We start from the raw sequence: 21,801 nt of genomic DNA, 5'->3' as shown, positions 1-21,801 counted from the left end.
AGGATCCCAGGGAAAGAGATACAAGACAAAAAGGGGCCGAGGCAAAATTAAGACAGAGAGATCTGGGGGTACAGAAGCAGAGGGGGAGTCAATATTAACCCCCACCAATTAATTGCAAGTGGTCAACTTAACAACTAAGGTTTTAACACCTAATCAAATGACTGTTCTAAAAAAAGGTTTGCCTTTAACACCTTCATGTCACATGAATTTATTCGAATGGATAAAAGACATTAATCTATTTGGACATCAATTGGCCCTGCATCAAATTTACAAATGTAAAGAAACCATGTTTTCACCGCCAAATGCAACACCCCCCTGCTAGCGATTTAGATCTAGCAAACCTCCAAGATCTCATCTCACTGTTAGAAGACAGTAAAAGAGAACCAGGACATGGCCCTTTTATATCTCAGAGCCAAGAGCAACTTTACCCCATAATATGAGGTCAAGTGCTAATATTGATATTTTCCTCAAATTAGTGACTAAAGATCTTGAATCACTACAAAACATAGGATCCTGTAGCAATTTGAACTATGGAGAAAGACAAGCTCTAAAGGAATTATCCAATCTACAGGGAGTCATAATAAAACCCTCAAAGGATGTAATATTGTCCTCCTTGAAGAAAATTTGTATGTACAAGAAAATTTAAGATTCCTAGGGGATAAAGACTGTAATGAAGTTTTACCCACTGACCCTACTATCACATACTGTGAAATCCTGAGGTCAATACTACAACATGGTTTAAACAACAAGGTGATCTCACAAAAAGAATATGACTACATTATGGTTAAACATCTGAAGGTGTTTTTTCCCCCATTCCCCTCCCTCCCTCCCTCCCCTTTGTTTATGTACGTATAGCATTGTTAATATATAGCACTGTCAATATGTTATCTGCACTTTATTATTTCTTCACTTTCTATAATTAAGTATTGATATTATACACCATCTATAATTTAAACACATATTTAGATTATAGCACCCATTTGTGCCGCTTCAGAGGCGGTGCATCCTCCTTTATTCTTGAGTAGTGTATCATATTGCACTTTGTGATGTTCCTGTTTAGCATATCTTTAGCGAGTGCGGATTGGTGAAGTTATCTTATTGGCTATTTGATTTGGTACTTAATGCGCATGAGCTACCCTGTTCATGAACTCCTGATGAAGCACGTGGGAAAACGTGCAAACCGCGTAGAGGTCACGAAGGGGAGCTCTGCGCATTCACCCATTGGCTGGAGGAAGACAACCATGAAGCGCCAGCAAGAGAACCATCTGCCGTGAGTTCGTGCAGTACGGACACTTTCGCGATCACACACGGCACCTGCTGCCGCTTGTGGTTAGTACTTGCTCCCCTCACTGTGGTTTTAGATCTGTTTCCTTCTATTTGACACTTCACCAGTGTATATTTAGTGAGTTGTTTGGTTTAAAGGTTGTTTTTATTTTTTTGTTGTGGTTATTGTGCTACATTGAAGCTATTATTGGGTTAGTATTCTTGTATTGGGAGTAACCACATACATTTTATAATTTTTGTGTATTTCTCATATGGTTTATAATTGTGTTATACTGTATGTGTAGCACTGTGCTACTTTAGTCATTTATTGTCTTTTGTGGTCTATATGACTGTAACAGGGATTTATCCCTGTTCAGGAAATGTGCCTCTAATCCAGAAGTGTGGTGGTTAACTGCTGGTAGTCCATTAACCAACACCACCTGGCTGATTAGGTTTGTTAGAAAAGCCTGCCTTTGAGACAGGAAGTGAGATTTTTCCTGAGTCTCACAAATTGTGGGACTGACCATAGGAACAGACGTCTTGAGCCTGCCAGAAGAAGCTGCACGCTGCCTGCAAGACACAGGGGAAAGTACTTCTAAACCTGGAGAACAAAGAAGCCTTTCCCTACAAGAGACAGATAAGACTTTCCTTTCTAAGACTTTTTGTATATCTGCACATATCAAGATATATGTTTGGGGCTGGGAGACATGCTAATCTAAAGGGAGTTGTGGACTGCATAGGTTTCACTAGAAATACTCCCAAGTGGAACAGAAGCTTTGTTTGACCCCTTATATGCATATGTTTGGTTGATTTTCTTGTGTTAAAGAAACAGGCGCAATAAAAGCCTTATTTAATTTCACCTTAAAAAAAGTCTCCATTGCATACCTCTGCGCATGTCCTCTTACAATGACCAAATATTAAATACTGATTTATTTTTATACTAATCCGTGGTGCGCTTGTGTGCATTGTTTTTCTTAGCTAAACCCAGCACATTGAATTGATATACTGACGATGTGCTCTTTCTTTGAAACGGCACAGTAGATACATTTCATGAATTCGTCAACATATTGAAAACAACCACAATTTAAAATTAACGAGTGAAGTAAATCCAGACAAAATAACATTCCATAATCTGGAGATAAATAAAAACTCTGGAGGAATCTTAACAACTACTGTCCACACCAAAGCAATTGCTACCAACAATTTATTGTTGGCTTCAAGTCATCAACCATCAACCAAAAGCCCCTATACAGGGAATACCAACTGGCCAGTTCCTAAGGGCCAAGAGAAATTGCTCTAATGACCATTTTTTTGAACAGGCGGCAAGATTATGAGATCTAATTTTTTAAAGCAGGGCTATAGCAAAACATGTATTGATAAAGCGTTCAAAAGAGCTAAAAATATAGATCAGAACAACCTGTTATATGACAATACCAACAAAAATCCTCAAAAACAACTTATTAGAATAATAGATACATATAACAGACAATGGCATAGTGTCCGCGATTTGCTAAATTGCCACTGGGACCTCTTGTTAGAAGATGAAGAATTAAGAAAAACTCTCAATACAACAGCCTCAATTACATATAGACGGCCTAAGAATCTTTCAGACAGTCTGGTACATAGCCATCACAAGGCTCCACACAAAGAGACCTGGTTACATTGCAAAACAGGGACTTATGCCTCTGGGTCCTGCAAGGGATATCCGTTTATGAACCCTTCCAAAGAATTTTGAAATTGGGATGGAAGAACTTCACAATTAAGAAGTTCATAAAGTGCAAAACAATAGGGGTGATGTACTTGGCTACATGCAGGTGTGGGGTAAAATGTGTGGAGTAAAATATGTGGGAAAAACCACAAAACAGCTCAGGAAACGTATTCTTGAGCACATTGGTACCATTTGAAACAATCTGGATACTCCTGTACCAGACATGTAAATCAGGTATACAAGGGTGACCCATCCTATATTAGTTTTCAGGGTATTGACCATTCCTCCTTAGGCATCAGACGAGGTGATTTGGACAATATACTTTTGAAATCTGAAGCCAAGTGGATTTATACCCTGGGGACACAAGTCCCCCAGGGGCTCAATGAGGGGTTCACCTATACAGCATTTCTATAAGTACCATTACAACGTTGAGCCCCCACTATTCCGTCTCCCATAAGATAATAAACTCTGCATATACGTTTAATATCAACAGATTATATGTATATACAAACAACAGATTCACAAACCTGGGGAATTTATGTATAAATACTCACCTGAATATCATCAGGAATGGTGGGCAAACATATCCTATAAAAAAAAACAAATAACAGATTACCATCATGTCTGTATGGATACATGTTATTCTACCATAAAGGACTTTGATATAAAAAGTAAACTGCAACAACACGAAAAATAGGAACCAGAGATGGTTGATTAACCACACATATAAATATAACCTGTGAATTCTAAATATACTTTGATTCACCTATTTTTATGTAACTATGTAAAAAGGAACATAGTATCAATTCATGATACACCTAATGCCATTATGACACTAAAGAACAAATGTGTCATATGACCAGATTCATGCCTAATACATTGTAAGCATGAACATTATAATATCGTCAATACAAATACAATCCAGCATGTTATCAATAAGGAAAGTTAGTATATCAATAACTGTCTCTGAAGTCCTTTGTTTATATCTGGAGCTTTAACGATACTGTGATATCTGGAGATAGCAATGTTATACAATGTATCTTGCAGAATGTATATTTATGGGGGGAATAGTCTTTCACACCTAATAGTTATTTCAGGCTGTTTTTTGGTCAAAATAATCTTGACATAATACCATATGGTCGTATTCTGGTCATTTAATGTAATGCTTTTTTAACAATTTTTTAAAATTCGCTACAGTAGCAATTTCTGTTTGTTGCCTACCTTATGGACGTTTTCAGACCATACGGTGCTGTAATCGGTTGTCATGGCAAAAGGTAGGCTATAAAAGATAGGAGCAAGCCTGGAGAACACCCACCCCCGAAGAAATTCCCATGGGAATGAAATGTGCGTTGGATAGTGACGTCACAGATGTGACCGAAATGCTAGGTTTCGGTTTGTGATGATATATACTTTTTACTTGACAATACAGCGTGGTATTAAGTCAGCTAAACTATGATGTGGGCCCCCAGAGGCAGCCACTAATGCTAGTAATCTTATCCATACAAGTACTCTGAGCTTGAAACTGGCATCAGTGCCTCACATTTATGGCACTAATTGCAATACAGGGCTTTAGTATTGGCTAAGGAAGTGATCAAACAACGTAAACCTGATGGTTTTCTACCTGGGGTTTGGCCATCAAAGATTTTACCTCATATGTAAGAGAAGTACCCTAGCTTTCACTGGATTATAGAGATTCACACACCATACCATCTGGCAACTTTCAGGTAGCCATTTCTTTATGCACTCATTTGTTGCATATACCCCATATTTTGGGGAATACTATATCCTTGAGACATTATAGTCTCCTTCACACATTTGCTTTATTTATTGTTTGCACAGTGATTACTGTTTTTTGTACCAGTTAAGCTACCTTGCTGATGTACACTTGCAGTGTAGAGCTCTATATAACCATTGTGTATGTGTATATAACATACATCCCACATATAGCTGTAATAGAGTATCACCTCTATTGTAACAATTAGAAACATCTCTGTGATATAGAGATTTTCTAACAGTACTGTGGGACCCGATTAGGTTCCATCTCGGCATCAAGCGTCTTTTAGGTTTTAATATTGTATTTCTAGTTTTCTCGCTTTTGTCCATTTTAATTACATTAAAATAGTATATAGTATATATTATTTATCAACACACACAAGTCTAACCCATGCCAACTCTTCTCTTTCTTTGACTCTACTCCCTAGGTGGACGACTTATTTTTGAATTTTGCCACAGGTGTAGCAAATGACAAGTGAAAATAGCCATACCATGTAGAAATGGTTAAATTAGTTTGCTCAATCGAACATTTAACACAACACACACTGTTTGAACAAGTTTATTCAAAACATGTACACGTTGACTACTTGGTTACAACTGCCTCAGATGCAAATTATGAAAATTCTTAAAATTGAAAATGTAAGGCAATTTAATAAGAAATAACACAATACGTTTTTCTGAGAAATTGCATAAACATTGGCTGAATATCTGTACTCAATGCACATCTTATCTCTGCATCCAAACAATCAACATCAACAATTCGAGATCTGTATTTTGACTTGATGAATCCCATCGTAGAGAACGTCGATTCACACACCCACGTTGATCCAAACATGGACAATAATTTTGAAATGCCCGTTTTCAATGTTGGGAGATCGTTGTCAGTCAGAATAGATTACCACATATCTGTGACTAAAGAATTCAAGTACATTTTCAAGTGTTCCAGACTTAAGAGAAAGCAAATCGTCTTCAAGCCCGCTCTTTTCCAAAGACAGAATGGTGGAAATTTATTTGCTTGAATTTGTAATGACAAACTGGAATGGATCACGCAAGAATTTAAATGCCAATTTTAAGTTATTGAAATCAAAAACGTGGTTCAAATTTCTGGGACAAGTTTTTTTTATCCAGTTTACGTAGAGTTGCCGCTTCACGTCGACTAGACCAGCGGTGCGCAAAATGGGGGGCGGGAGAATTTCCAGGGGGGGTGCGGCAGCTACAGAGGTCCCGCGCTCTCCCCCAAGGCACTTAAATTAAGTACCGGGAAGGTGGGGGGTACCACGTCAGGCCTCTGCAGCTTCACTTACTTGATCTTCGGTGCTGCGTCGCCATAATAACGGGCATCAAATGACGCCGCGGGTCAAAAAAATCTCCAAGCGGATGCCTTATCCCGCCAGTTCATAGCCGAAGACAAAACCGAGTGTCAATCCGAGACTATTCTTCCATCTAAATACATCCTGTCCGCTAATTCTTTTGACGTCCTGGATGACATATTGGTGAACCAATCACATATTCCGGAAGGTCTAGAGGTTCTGGATGGATGTCTGTAATGTATGCGGCACCACATTTTCGCAAGAACATTTTTGAATGGAGCCATTTATCTAAATCTGCAGGCCATTGCAGCACTCGAAGGACTACCGATCTCATCAAACTTACTTTTTGGTGGCCCACCATGCAGAAGGACACCTAACGGTTTGTCCAGTCTTGTTTCACGTGCTCGTAACAAGAGCTCTTGCAATAGACCACCTGGACTCTTACGCCCTCACCCGATACTGGACTGCCCTTGGAGTCACTTGTCCATGGACTTTATTGTTGAATTACGTCCCTGCAAAGGGATGACTACTATCCTCATTGTTGTCGACCGTTTCTCTAAACAATCTCATTTCATCCCTTTAAAAGGTCTTCCCAACTCGGCCACTCTCGCCGATATTTTCACCAATGAAATCTTTTGCATCCATGGAGTGCCCTCGAACATACTGTAGTCTCTGATCGAGGCTCACAATTTGTTTCCAAATTTTGGCAATCTTTTTCCCAGAGGATGGGAATCTCTTTTGATTTTTTGTCTGGATACCATCCTCAGACCAATGGTCAGACAGAGAGGACAAATCAAACTGGAGCAATACTTGAGATGCTTTATTTCCGACGCCCAAGACAACTGGGTGGATCTTCTTCCCTGGGCTGAATTCACCCAAAACTCCCTTAGGAATGAGTTAACTCAGGAATCTCCATTTTTCATTAATTACGGATTCCATTCTGCACGCCTTTCCATCTCTTCCTGTTCTTCCGGGGACCCAGCGACCGACAACAGAATCAATTCTCTACAAGAATCCTGGAGGAGAATATAAAAGACTCTTTGAGAGGCCACTCGCAGGCAAAAATCTCAGGTGGATCGTCATTGGCGCAAGGTACCGGAGTTCAAACCAGGAGACAGGGTGTGGCTTTTCTCGAGGAACATCAGGCTCAAGACACCTACTCTCAAATTGACCCCTAGGTTTTTGGGTCCATACACCGTCCTGGAGAAGATTAATCCGGTTGCATACCGCCTTCAACTTCCCACTTCTATGAGGATACCATCCGTCTTCCATATCTCTCTGAAGCCTGTGTTCCAAAGTTCACTTTTCCCAGATGCCTCTTCTACTCCTGCTCCTGTTATCGTACAAGGACAAGAAGAATATGAAGTAAAATTGATTCAAGAATTTTGAGAGGAGTGGTCCAGTATTTGGTACATTGGAAGGGATTTGGTCCAGAAGAAAGGTCTTGGATACCTAATCACCAAATACATGCTTCCAAACTCATTAAGCGGTTTCACACAAAGTAACCTCTTAAGCCATATTGGAGTCATCCAGAGGCCGTTCCTCAAAGGGGTACTGTAAGGAATTGGGGAGCGTGTCCCCCGCGGCGCACTACCTCACCTGATGTCTCGTGTAACCCCGCTGTCCTTACAGAGCACGCACGCTCCCGCAGGAGGTTTTCTGACATTGCGAAGTATGGCTCCACCCCCCGCTTATGATTAACATCAACAGCGTACGCGCACACACGTGACGCGTGTGCACTGCTCCCAAGCTGCGTGTCAACTCTCTTATGCCCACCTGTCTTCTGTGTCTCTCCTCCTATCCTTGCCTCCCGGAGGCCGCGCCTCCACTCCTCCCCCTCTCATTGGTCATGCTCTCCCATATATACTCAGCTGTGCCACTTGCACTTTGGCTGAGCATAGTTCCAGTTAGCGCTGTTCTCCCACTTCCTGGTTCCTTGTCCTGCCTTGCCTTTTCTCCCTGCTCCTTGTTTCAGATTGACCTCCTGAGTACTGATCCGGATATTACTTTGGACTCCGCACTTATGGTTTACTGAATCGTCTTACCTCTGACCTTCCGCATCTCTCCAATCCTGACCACGGCTTACGGACCTCTACGCTCCTAATGGCTCCAACCCCTGACCATGGCTAAACGGACACTGACCATTCTACCAGCTCCTAACTCAGACATCGGTAAGTACCCTACCATTCTACTCTCGCCAATCCTGACCCGGCTGCCTGATCATCCTCACTCCAAACGTGTCCCCATGGCTGTGGGTGGCGTTTATACCCATTCCCACCTCAGTACCGGGGTCCCACCTTGTTTGTGGTGAGCCCAGCGTTACAGTATGCTCAGCCCCACAAACATGGACCCGCTCGTGTTGCTTCCCTTGCGCAATCCTTTGGGGCTCTTACTTTGCAACACCAGCAGGCCAGTCCTCTGAGACCCGCGACCCCTTTTTTGTCATCACCCGACATTCATCCTTCTGCTGAACCCCATTTGCCTACTCTTAATCACTACTCTGGTGATCCTCATGGGTGTCGGGATTTCCTTAACCAATGTGATATTCAATTAGAGTTAACCGCTTCTAGCTTCCTCTCTGCAAGATCTACGGTGGCATACATAATCGCTCTACTTTCCGGAGATGCTCTGGCATGGGCTTCTCCCATCTGGGAATGGAGACCGGAGCTGACACAGAATCTCAAATACTTCACTATGGAATTCAGACGTGTCTGACACTCCAGGCCATAAGGTGACCGCTGCACTTCTGGATTACCGATCCGGCTTACCTCTGACCTTCCGCATCTCTCCAATCCTGACCATGGCTTACGGACCTCTACGCTCTTACTGGCTCTAACCCCTGACCACGGCTAAACGGACACTGACCATTCTACCGGCTCCTACCTCAGACCTCGGCAAGTACCTAACCATTCTACTCTCTCCAATCCTGACCCGGCTACCTGACCATCTGCACTCCAGGCGTGCCTCCGTGGCTGTGGGTGGCATTTATACCCATTCCCACCTCGGTACCGGGGTCCCGACCTTGTTTATGATGAGCACAGCGTTACATCTTCCAATCATTACTGGTGCACTGTTCGTTTTTATAGAAGCTAGTTTTATCAGATCTAGGTCACATTTTATCACAAATTAGCCACACTTTGATGGCCAATTAGCCACGTGTGGCTATTGGCTACAGGGTTGCCCACCTCGGCTCTACTCAAACCACCCTCAGCTGCATCTCAAACCACCTTCTTCCTCCATCTCACCTCAGGTCTTTGCTGACCATTTTAAGGAAAAGGTGGAATCCATACGTCAGAACATCCCCTCTGTTTCCTCCTCCCATCCTACACCACTTTGTAACTCTCCTCCTGCCTTTCTTGACTCTTTTTCCACTGCCTCAGAGGAGGATGTGTCACTGCTGATCTCCTCTTATACCTCTGTTATTCGACTGCTAAAACTCTGACTCAGACCCTCATTCTCTCCCGCCTCGATTACTGTAACCTCCTGCTATCCGGCCTTCCTGCCTCAATCTCGCACTCAATTCTCCTCCTCACTTTTAAAGCTTTACACTCTTCTGCTCCTCCTTACATCTCAGCCCTAATTTCTCGCTACGTACCATCCCAACTCTTGCGGTGGGGTATGGTGACGTCAGACGTATGACGCACACCAGGAGAGACGGTTTGTTTGTGTGGCGATATGAAGATAAGGTAGTATAGAAGCAGACACAGCAATATATCCATATTTTCCCTCACAACAGACCAAAACAGGTATTGAGGCGTAATACATAGAAACAGGATGGGTGTGATGCTCTAAATTATGACCAGTCCTTGTTGGACATCCAGTATCATTAAGGTCCACAATGGGTTAACCTTAGCAACGTTGGAGTGCCCCCAATGAAGTTGATTGACAACTGGTGGGACAGACGTGGAGTCAGCCAGACCCTCACTAGATTACAGTACACTTAGTACGAAACGCGTAGGTGCGTTTACCTGTCCGTTCCCTGTGTGTTTATTAGCATGCAATAAATCCAACACTGTTTTTTCACCTTTGGAGTGGCCTGGCTGTTTCCTTTTCCTGATTGATTCTCTCAGGATTCCCTGGCAGTGCGCCATCAACGCTCTCTACTCCATTGAGGCGTAATATACAGCAACTGACAAGCTGCGTCATGTTTGGTTTATCCATTCACGTGACGATGTCTGCACACTGAGGATTATAATCTCCTCCGTTACTTGGCGTGTATATTTATATACAGACATACCAGTGAGCAGTGAGCAGTGAGGATTCTTCGTGGCAAACAAGAAAGATCTGGGATAAGCAGAAAAACGGACACTATCCATTTTGAAGTACCGTGAGTACTGTAAGCACATTAGGTGCAGAGAGAGAGACCCACGTAGGTCTATACCAACGGAGTTATATCTCTAACCTAAGGAGACTGTGTGGAGCAGTTAAAAGTAGAGACACTGAGTTTGTTTGTTACTGAATACACCCAGCACTAATTTCCTAAGTGGTCACTGATCTGCACACCAAGGACTGTTGAGAAAATCTGCCAAGTGTTATTAACCCCTGATGAGTGTGAGATGCTCAGAATTCTCAAAAGTTTTATGACATCTCACAAAGTGTGAGTTTTTTACCTATCGTTATTTTACTAATAATTTTATAATAAACTGTGTTACGCTATATTTGTGTTTTACCTCTCTTCCTGCATGTGATATTATGCACGAGATTATACTTGCTGTGGATGACCAGCTGTTCCAGATTCGTCGTAATTGTTCCAGATCCCAGAGTGGATACAAGGCTTGATTTTGTCCTACACGCTGTGAGTGCATATCGTACCTTCTGGTGGCTAAATTGTTAGAACGTACTACCCTATGTTTGTTTTTCTTGTCTCCACTTGCGCCTAGGTCATTCTTTTTGGAAATCCTTCGTTACCAACCCGTGGAGCGGTAGACCTTTTGGCTGCAGACCGAGTCAGGGAAAGTTAGATTGTGAGGGTCTATACCCTCCAGTATATGTGGTAATTATTTTATTTATTGATCTCAGTGTGGTTGCGCTTATTGTATTTCTGTATTTTATATATATATACTTGTTCATCCCTACACTTAGCCGTCTCTCCCACTGGGGATTTTAATTTCCTATGTTTATATGTTCCCTTTATATGTTTGTGCTTGCTTTTGTCATATATAGATTTATTTAAAAAAAAAATTATTTGTTTATTTTAATTGGCTTTTGAGTCTGTTGTTTTAGGGTCAGTGGACCCTCCTTTTGCTCCTTATAAATAAATATTTTCCAACCTCACAGTGTCCATATTTGGATACTGTAACTTTAGAGTGCAATTTATGGGGCTTATAGTGACCCCTTGTTGTCACCTGTTCAAGTGTTAGCTGAAGCACTTATTCCCATGATCTGTTATTTTTATTATTTGTTATTTAGAAATGATTGTCATGTGTATTACTGCTGTGACGCGCTATGTACATTAATGGCGCTATATAAATAAAGACATACATACATTAGTAGAGGTAGAGTTAGAGTTATTATATTAGGGATTATTTTCTACAATTAGATTAGTTTCTACAATTATAGTGCAAATTCCCTATAGCACCCCTCTAGTAAGTAATTTATTATTTTGTAAGCTGAACGGAGGCATCCCTCTGTGTTTGGCATGGTTTAAGTAGACACAGCCAGGGGTCTAGAGGGAGGTCCAAACCAAAGAATCCCACACTTTGATCTTAGCCCAGTAAGCGAACACAAGCGGGCATCCCCACCCCATATGCAGAAATGTAGCCTGTTCCGTGCATCCCTTTTTCATGTTTATGGATATCCTGAGATAAACTTGGCAAGCCTCATGGGTAATCTCATTTTTTAATGCAAAGTGCAGACCACTTCTTAGACCCGCTGTGTTCAAGTCAGTGAATTACCAACAATTTCTTGTAAAATGAATTAACATAGATGACATTTCCATAAATTAAGTTTTACCCATCATATAAGCAGAATCTTACTTGTGAGTATTATACAAATAGACTGTGAATTATACATTAGACCCCTGACGAAGCATAAGGATCCATGAAACGCGCAGGGTGGAGTTTGCCACAGTCTCACGCATACACAAACGGAGTAAGCATCTACGTGCACTCATTCCTCATAGAAGGTACTCGGACCAATCACAGCATACTAGGAACCAACTTGCGCTTACCAACGGTTCTCGCGAGAGAGCGAGCAGGCATCCATGACAGCTGATATTCCAAGACGGGTGGAAAGGAAGCCGAAAGGACAGCATGCTAAACCGCCGAAGGATCAACGCAGCCCAGCGGGTTCTGGATGACGTACTGTTAGGATCCCAGAAGCGGTTACTTGCGATGAGAGGCAGTTTCCTGTTGTGTTATATTCAATGCGCAATACCTATTTGTATCTAGTAAGTAAAATTCCAATTTTTCCTTGCCGGTGTGAGACGCGGAGCCAATTTTATAAGTTTATTTTTTACTGTTTATTAAATATACCTTTTCTTTATCTTGCTTTCTCAACTTTTTTCCTACCTCTAAGGATCTTACCAATCTCTTAATCATATAGCATTGGTACTATTTGCATTTTCAGTATTACACTATGTTTGAACAGGTAGAAGAATGGCAGTGCACTGCCAAAAAGAACAGGAGGAGGCTCACGGTTGCAGCAGCAGGAATTTATTGCATAAAAAAAATTGGACTAAATGTCCCCCCTAAGCCACAGCAAAAGTCCACCAACCCGTTTCGGGCTCTATGCCCTTTCTCAAGGGTGCCCTATTTTTCTATTTTCATGTGCTGTACCCCATATGCTGAAATTCCATCTGGAACTATTCATCATTATTGGACCAATTGGGACATTTAAAAGGACTACCTGTGATTTATACGGTTGTATTGGTTAATATAAATTGTGTTTGTCACTGTTTCAAGTATAGCACAGGCACCACATGGTGACACTTTTTTTTCATTATACAAATAGACTGATATTCCCTCCATAATAGCACTAAACAACTTTGTAGGAATTGCTACAAAAAAGTTTTAAAAATTGTATTCAAGCATCCGAAGTATAGGATTGTGATATTTGATAGGCTCATTCTATAAATAGGTGTTGGACAATAATTACTAAGTGGTGCTATTGCATAAGATACTTTACAGCACGAGAAGACACAAGAAGTTTGTGGTTCTGTACACTTTTTGGTTTGCATTTGCGAACGTCCAATGTAGTACTATTTAGGCCCAGACTCATTAAACTCCATGAGGCCGTTTAACGTACTGTTGCATAAACCACAGGTAACATAACGTTAATTGTAAAAGTGTACTTACTAAAGAAAGAAAGTAACGTAACTTATGTTAATGTACAGTAACGTTATAAGCCTAGCATTATACAGAATGGAATAAGAATTCCCTACTAACAAAGCTCTGTTAATGTTAACTTCAAAAACTACGCAACATTACGCAAATCAAGCCATATGTAAGTCCAGCGTTACTCCCATCGTTTTAAATAGGGTTTGGCGGAATTGTCTTCAAGGTAGGGTAAGTGAGGAATTCAAGCACCCCGTAGTTTCAAATAAAGAGTCCTTTATTTCCCCTGACCGGGAAAATACAGGGTATAACACACTGCTGAAGCAAATGTAAATGAGCAAACATAAACAGCATAGAACTGAAACAACAAAAAATGTCCTTATCTTTTGTGCTGGGTGTGAGTTCCAGGCATTCCAAGGCAATCCCTCTGGGAACTGAAGCCCTGTTTCCAAGCAGTCTTGTGTAGCTTTTAGTTTAGTGCTGGGTATGAGTCCCAGCTGTTCCTAGGCAATTCGTCTGGGAACTGAAGAATTACTTCATAACAGGCTTCTGAACCTGCTTCCCTGCAGGCTGGAGAACAATGAGACAGGGTGGCTGCTGGGTCTTATAGACCCTATTGAGAGCTTGCTTGGTAACGATGTAGGATCTATCCAGACTGAAATCACAAAAGCAGCTTTCTTCATGTCACTGTACCATCTTTTTTGCTGATAGTTTCTAACTAATTTGACTGAACTATAATCACACATTGTTTCAAGTAATCATACTTTTCTTTGTTTTTGTATTCTCCAAACTGACTGAATAACGTGAGCTGCTTTAATCTGGCAAAAAAGCTGACAAGCCTATAGAGTGATGGTTGTGGAGCATTGAGGCAAATGGCTCTCTCTCCATTCTTCCTAGTACATAAGCTCTTCAGTATGTCAGAATGCCTTCCCTTCTTCCACTCTTATCAGATAAAGTTCTAATTGAATATAAATTGGGCTTTTCTCCCTTCATTCTTCAAAGCAGCTCTGACTTTTATTGTTCCATTGGTTTCTTCACCTTTTCTGCTTCATGGAGTTTCTTATTTCTTTCACCGACTTGGTCTGTCAAAACTGAACTCTCCCCTTGCATATTCTCCTGAATATCCAGGACCTTTTTATAGGATTTCTTCAACTTACACAGCTCTGTACCGAAACAGTGGGCCTTCTTAGAGGCTTCAAGCTCTGCCTGTGCCTCCTCATACTTCTGCTTCCAGTCAGCAAAAATATTGTCCAAGTAGCTCTGCTTCTTATCCATGGTGGCAGCAGCAGCGATTTAACATCTCCAGATCAGACATCATGTGCTCTAATTCACTCGCAAGAGATGCTTTGAGATGTCTTCACCAAAGATGCATATTTAGCTCTAGTTGTGGACAGACACCTCTGTACAGTAGCTTGTCCTTAGCTTCTTGCTCCTTATAAAATCATTCATGCAGGAGATCATAGACAAGCCGGGCAGATTGCAGTGCATGAGCTAGTGCATCCTTAGCCCAGATAAAAGAATGATCATTCTTTTCCTTTGCCATCTCCTTTCTTTGTTCCTGGACGAATCCGCCAGACACTCTAGGCTGCAGAACATCTCAGCTACTTTCTGACACATGCTCTTTCGATATCAAAGGGTCATCATTAAACATTTCTTCAACTTCCATTTGTAAGTTGAGAACCTCTTTTCTTTCACTTCTTTCTCTTCTTTATTGTTGAATCTGTCTCTTTTCCACATGGGGAAGTGGTATTTGTCTCCGGCAGGGTTTTCTTGACCCCCCCAATGTTGTTTAGTGTTGCAGTTGCTGGAGAAAATACCACTTTTTCGAGGCCACATACAGATGCAGCGGCAGTTATTTTAAGACATCACGGCGCCGTTTTCGTTTGCACTGCTGTACTCCACGCGGCCAATCGCCCCAGGCACGCGCGTTTATCGCTGTTGCTTTGTTTGAATTTGATAGATTGTGTGCAATTATATGCAGTGAAATGAATGAATTGTAATGTGTGCAGTGCTGTGCTACTGTACTACTGTGTCAATATCAGAGGTTTAAAAGCCAGAACACTAAAATGCAATTTAATGCACTAGCGTCTTAAGGCAGTACGGTTGGAAGTAATCCCGCGCCATCACATGGGTATTCCGAGGTATACACCGCGTGATTTGGGAAAATTATGGCCGCTGCACCTGTAGGAATTAACATATGATGGGACATGACTGTTCCATGTGACTGGACTCATTACATAACAAATATTACATTTTTTATTCTGGTACATTCATGTGTTCTTTTCTAGTGACCACAGGTAGCACTATCTGACTTTAAACACCATATGTGACAGATTGGCCATCAAGGTACAGTAGGGTCAGTGAACAGTCCAGACACCACATACAGTACATTCAAATAAAGAGCCTTTATTTCCCCAGACTGGGAAAATACAAGAGTTGATTGGAACACCCTAGCAGACCTGAAAGCTAGGGTGTGGTCTTCTATGCCTGGAACAGTTAGGGAGTTAACCTCTTAACTCCCTCACATAGGGCAAAAGCCCTATTACAGTGTCTCGATGGGAGTCATGCCGTTTTAGGTATGACTTTAATAATGTACTGTTATTTACCTGCGTTATTTCCATCTCCTCCAGAAGCTATCTTCCAGTGTCTGGAGGGTAACACAACAACTTAAATAATGTTACCATATTGGCCCGAATATAGTACGGTCTCACACATAATACGACCCTAAAGTTTTGAAGGTGTTCTACATGAAAAATAAAAGGTGTTAGGCTGCGCATACAATACGAGTACAGTTTTCGGAAGGACCTTTTTTGTAAAAAAAACCAAAACATAGCACTACTGTATATTCGCGCCAATACGGTATTTGAAGATAACTTAACATTATTCTGGGGGGAATGGAAACATGACGTTAACTCTTCACTAGTACAGTACTACGGACATTATATTTGCATGTAATTTGTTTCGTGAGCATGCTGTGAATTTAGGGCAAATGTCCATTCCTGATTTACGTAACATGGTTGAGTTTAGTGTGTGTGGGTATTCATCTCAACGTCAAAGATCAGTAGTAGTGTTAGCTGATTTAAATGTAGCAGTGCTCACAATGTTTATTAACCCCACATATTTAACAGCTTGAGAAGTGAGCATGGCCATCCAACCTCTGAGTGGGTTACAATGGTCTAAGAAATATTCATCTTTTAATTGTTCTCCTTAGAAAAATACATAACATAATTATAATATGAACTGCATATACTATATAATATAAATTATATTATAAAGTACTATGATTAATCAATATGTATTAAAAACCCTTATGTAATTAAAAAATTGACAACGTTTTTTTTTTTTTTTACCATACAAAAATGTTCAAGAATAATAAAAACTGTATACAAATGTAAATAAATCACAGAACTTGGCAGTAAGATATATTTTTTTAGTTCCTTCAGTGTACTAATGCAACTCAAACAATAAAGGGGTTAATGTGCTGGTATTAATATATCTATCGGCTTGGAAATCTGCCATGACACAGGTATATACTGTATGATCCTTACCCTTTAACAAATGTGTCCGACGTGCCACCCGATTTCACGGCTGTTAGATTTTTGGCATCTTTTATTAGGACCTCTAATAATCCCCCGCTTGGCATTTGAAGAATTCCTTTCTTTGATCTCTTAAAGCTTTTTTTACCTGTAAGAAAATTAGATGATAGCACTAAGAAACTATAACAAAAAAACATTGGAACTTGTATTTATTAAAGCATAGTGTGCAGTACGGTACATAGGATTTTTACAGACACTGGCTGGATGAATTTACAATCTATATTTTTTTGGTGCCTGAATCACAGGGAGATAAGGTGACTTGCCAAAGGTCTCAAGGAGCTGACACCAGGAATTGAATCAGGTTCCTGTGATTCAAACTCCGTGTCATTGTTTAGAAAATTGGTGACTTTACTCACAGAGCCGCTCCTTTTCCAGTAAATAGTTGGTGAACTAGATCTGCGTGGATTATTGTTTCAAAGCCTAGTAAACTAGCTGAGGACATCACAAAGTTAATGAAAGTTTTGAGAATCTCCTGTATTTTCATCATAAATCTGCTTCAAATATGCTTTAAAATGTTGGTCAGTATGATCCCAAAAAAAAATATATATATATGATACACTTTTATTGTTAACTCTTAGGGAGCGAACACTCTAGGGCCCTTCTGATGTTCTGGGAATGTCATGGGATTAGTGCTAGTTTTCAAGGAAGAGATTGTGTTCACTGCTGTAAAGGCCATGACCAGGCTGAGAGCGAGCGCGCTCGAGCGCCGTTCCGTCAGGCGCAGGGTAAACGGGCAATTTATGGCCAGTTGAAATTTGCAGTTGCACAGGAGGTGCATGTCAGGGGGCGAGGGGGCACGGCTGATGCGCCAGCGAGCAGCAGAATCAAATTTATTTGTCTCTGTAAGCAGCTGAGCGCCAAGCGGACACGCTGGACAGTTTCATTGCGATCATGTGTTTGATCGCGTCACATGAGAGCGCAAGCGCGCTCAGCTTCACCCTGGATGAGGCCTAAGAATGGTGAAAAAGACTAGGATGACCGTGGAATCCCCTCTACTTCAGTTCCAAGAGATAGTAATCCCGAAAGACCAGGTATTCTGGCACTGAAACGATTATAACATTGTATTATTTGTGTAGTATTTAAATGACATGGACTTTTGATTTTCATAATAGAAAAAAAAAAACCAGAGGCACAGAAAAATGTAAATGTATGTTTGCTTTAGATTCGCTCTTGTAAATTGTGTTCCTATTTTGCTGTTTATTTATACCAGCTGGGTTCTTCTATACAAACAGTTACTGCTACCCAGCACTGATCCCATCCTCGGTGGATAGAAGAAGGGTTTGTGCAAAAACAGAGTTCTGTAATTGTAAATATTTGATTAACAACATTCGGTGAAGAAAATTTTTCCCCATATTTTTTCTATTGAAAGCCTAGATTGAAAAGAACTGAACATTTCAGTTCAATCAGCAAGTTTAAACTATCCACAGGAACATCAACATTTTTAATGTACCAGGGTATTACCCCACTTATAGGGTACGGTTTTCAAATCCAGTTAAATGTCTTCATTATATTTTTAATTTCAATAAATAAAAAGTATGTCTCTTTGTTGTACACTGCTGTACAGAATACTGTACAGAAGGCTGTTTTCATTCTGTGATAAACAAGATCTAAGTGTTGCAGACAAAATTTGATGTGAAAGGAGGCGCATGCGCGACGGCCACGGGTATGGAAGTCTAGGTAATTAGCTCCGTACCGCGCATACAGTAAAACAGTGTAAAACACCCCAAAAATCACCCGATTTTGAATACAAAAATTGACCAGCATTAACGGAACGTGCAGAGATGGCCCCGAAAAAAACAGCGGGTCAAAAGAAGCCAAAACTTGCCGATGTCAGGGATTACTTCAGCGGAGCAGGATCGGGCAGCCCGGCGGGGGAAATGGCGCCGATTTCAAACCCTGACACTGACACGGAGCAGGAGGGAGAGGAGGAAGGGGCCTGCAACCCAGCTTTTCTGCCGGTCAGAAGATGCGACTTCGAGAGACTTTACAACGACTTGAAGTCTCTCCTGCAAGCCGAGATCAGAGAGGTGAAGAAGGACGTTGGCAAACTGGGGGACCGCACAGACGCACTAGAGACTAAGGTGGACCAAACCATAAAGGCCGTGAAAAAAACTGACAAAAAATCAGGAGAACTTCAGCGGCAGATTGACGAGCTTAAGGACCGCCAGGAAGACGCAGAAAACCGGGAGCGACAGAACAATTTCCGTATAAGGGGTGTCCCTGAGGCGGTGTGGGACTGCGAGGATTATGTTACTCACTGGCTGGAGTCCCTGCTACCAGAGTGCCCACCGGAGACAGGAGCCATGGACCGCTGCCATAGAGCCCTCACACACAATCAGAAAACGAGGGACAATCTGCGGAAATTTTTAACGGGGGCAAAGTTGCCAAAGTTGAGCAGGGTGGAGAGGGAGGCTCTGCAGACAGACTTCTCTTTAGAAGAGTTAACGGCAGTTGTAAAGTCTCTTAAGCCAGCCAAGGCTACAGGGCCAGATGGCTTTTCAGACCTATACTACAGAAAATATCTGAAATTATTAGCACCATATATGTTAAAACTCTTTAATTCGGTCTTACAAGGGGCCTCGTTCCCAGCGCAGATGCTCCAGGCATCCATCTCCCTGATCTATAAACCAGGAAAGGACCCGGCAGACTGTAAGAGCTACCGGCCCATCTCTTTGATCAATACGGACATAAAAATATTGTCAAAACTTATAGCCAACAGAGTGGGTAACGTCCTCCCTAGGTTGATTCATCCAGATCAGGTGGGGTTCATCGGAGGAAGGCAATCAGCAGACAATACCAGATGAGTAATCGATCTTATTCATTTGGCCCAAAAACACAATATCCCGTCAATGGTACTTAGTCTGGATGCAGAAAAAGCCTTCGATAGGATTGATTGGCCCTATCTAAGGGGGACACTGGAGGCATTTGGCTTCGAGGGACGCCTTTTGGGAGCCATTATGGCATTGTATGAAGGGCCGGTGGCAAGGGTGCGACACCAGGGGTTCCCTTCGGGACAATTTCAAATCCGCAGTGGCACGAGGCAAGGTTGCCCGCTGTCCCCCTTGCTGTTTGCCCTATGTATTGAACCCTTTGCGGCACATTTGAGATTATGCCCAGATGTGTCAGGAATGACAGTAAAAGAACAGACACACAAAGTGGCGCTGTACGCGGATGAAGTGATATTGACATTATCCAGACCTCTCACCTCCCTGCCCAATTTGTTCGCACTATTGGGGAAGTTTAAACAAATATCGGGGTTCAAAATTAATCAGGGCAAATCGGAAGCCCTCAATATAAATCTACCCAAACCAATAGAAAAACTAATTGGATTAAACTTTAACTTCATCTGGCAACCCTCCATGATCAAATATCTAGGGGTATATATAACAAGAGATGTCAAAGCATTATATAAGGCAAATTATCCCAGGTTGTTCAAGACACTGAGGGAGGATCTCAGAAGATAGGAGGAGTGTGGCATCTCTTGGATTGGAAGAATTCATAGTGTTAAAATGAATCTTCTACCTAAAGTGCTATACCTTTTTCAGGCCCTCCCGACCCCCCTGTTGAAAGATGATATCCTCTCGCTGCAGTCTAGAATAACGAAATTTATCTGGAATAAAAAAAGCCCACGGATAAAAAAAGATATCTTGAGGAGGCCGACCTCGAGAGGAGGGTTGGGGGTGCCTTGCTTGTTTGCCTATTACAAAGCAGCCCAACTGAGCCAAATCATACAGTGGCACTCAGACCCGGATCTCCGGAGATGGGTGGTGCTAGAAACAGATTGTTGTGCGCCCATTGAGCTGCAGAACCTAATATGGTTACCTAAAAAAAGCTGGTCTGGAATTCAGACTCCGCTACAGGCTATATCGAACTCCTTGAAGGTTTGGGAGGCTACCAAATGTACTGTAGATGTTCTCTCACAACGCTAAACTCCTTGATGACGCCCATTTGGGGTAATCCGGACTTTGCTCCAGGGATGGATCGTGCATATTTCGCAAAATGAATTCAATCAGGGTACATTAGACTAAATGATCTGGAAGGTAGACAACATATCAAAACTTTTGACCATGTCAAAGAAGAGAAAAACATGCCTAACACAGATTTCTTTAGATACCTCCAGATCAGGGCATTTTACAACAAATCGGGTTAAGATGGCGGATTCCGGCGCAACTGCGGATGACTGACTCAGAGAGGCTGCTGGGATACTTCAACAACTTTATTAGTCCAAACACACAAGGGCTAACACCGCATTCTCCCCCTCAACGCGTTTCACCCTTAGGAGTAGGGCTTCGTCTTGGAGTGGGGAGAAGCGGATGCTGCCTACTTAAATACAGAAAAAGCCAGCGAAAACGGCAACATATGCATTAAAACATTAACTCCTCCAATGCCTGTAGCTATTATATATGTTGTCAATCAAGTAATCAGTACTCAGTACTTATATACATTGTTGAACTCACGATAATATGTTAACATTTTGTTTGTACATACTGTATACATAAAGGATGTCATTTACACTCAGGTAAATCATTGGAGAATTGAATAAAAATAAGTAAAAAGTGGCTGCAAATACTGCTAAAGCCTGGTGTGTATCCAACTGATTTCCCAACGTATCCCACGTGTTTGGAGATTCAATCCCTTTAGACATCATGTGGCGTTTTACAAGCGCTACATTGATGATCTCATTAGTTGCGCCGGAATCCGCCATCTTAACCCGATTTTCTTCTGACGGTGGCACGCAGGAGTAGCTGAGGTGAGCAGGCCCCAGACCGGAGATGCAGGTGAGGTAATTCCGTCAATTCCGTGGCCCAGCGGAGCTCCCTCATGCGCTACCCCAGTGACTGACAGCCATACAGTTTGCCACACTGCATACGGAAGCG

At 41.8% G+C, this 21,801-nt stretch overlaps 1 protein-coding gene across 9 annotated transcripts in view; it reads right to left on the bottom strand.

Annotated features, from left to right (window-relative positions):
- SYTL5 (synaptotagmin like 5) overlaps positions 1-21,801 on the bottom strand; it is a 564,125-nt gene that overhangs the window by 7,319 nt on the left and 535,005 nt on the right. For 8 of the 9 annotated variants that reach the window (XM_075589551.1, XM_075589552.1, XM_075589553.1 and 5 more), the window contains one exon: positions 16,877-17,012. In XM_075589551.1, the coding sequence (XP_075445666.1) occupies positions 16,877-17,012 (136 nt within the window). Of the gene's footprint in view, positions 1-3,525; positions 3,560-16,876; positions 17,013-21,801 lie in introns of all 9 variants that reach the window. The other variant, XM_075589559.1, reaches the window with a different exon arrangement.

Source organism: Ascaphus truei, chromosome 3 (genome assembly GCF_040206685.1).
Source record: "Ascaphus truei isolate aAscTru1 chromosome 3, aAscTru1.hap1, whole genome shotgun sequence".
Classification (NCBI taxonomy): domain Eukaryota; kingdom Metazoa; phylum Chordata; class Amphibia; order Anura; family Ascaphidae; genus Ascaphus; species Ascaphus truei.
Note: the sequence above shows the minus strand (reverse complement) of the source record. Positions and strands in the feature narration are given on the sequence as shown.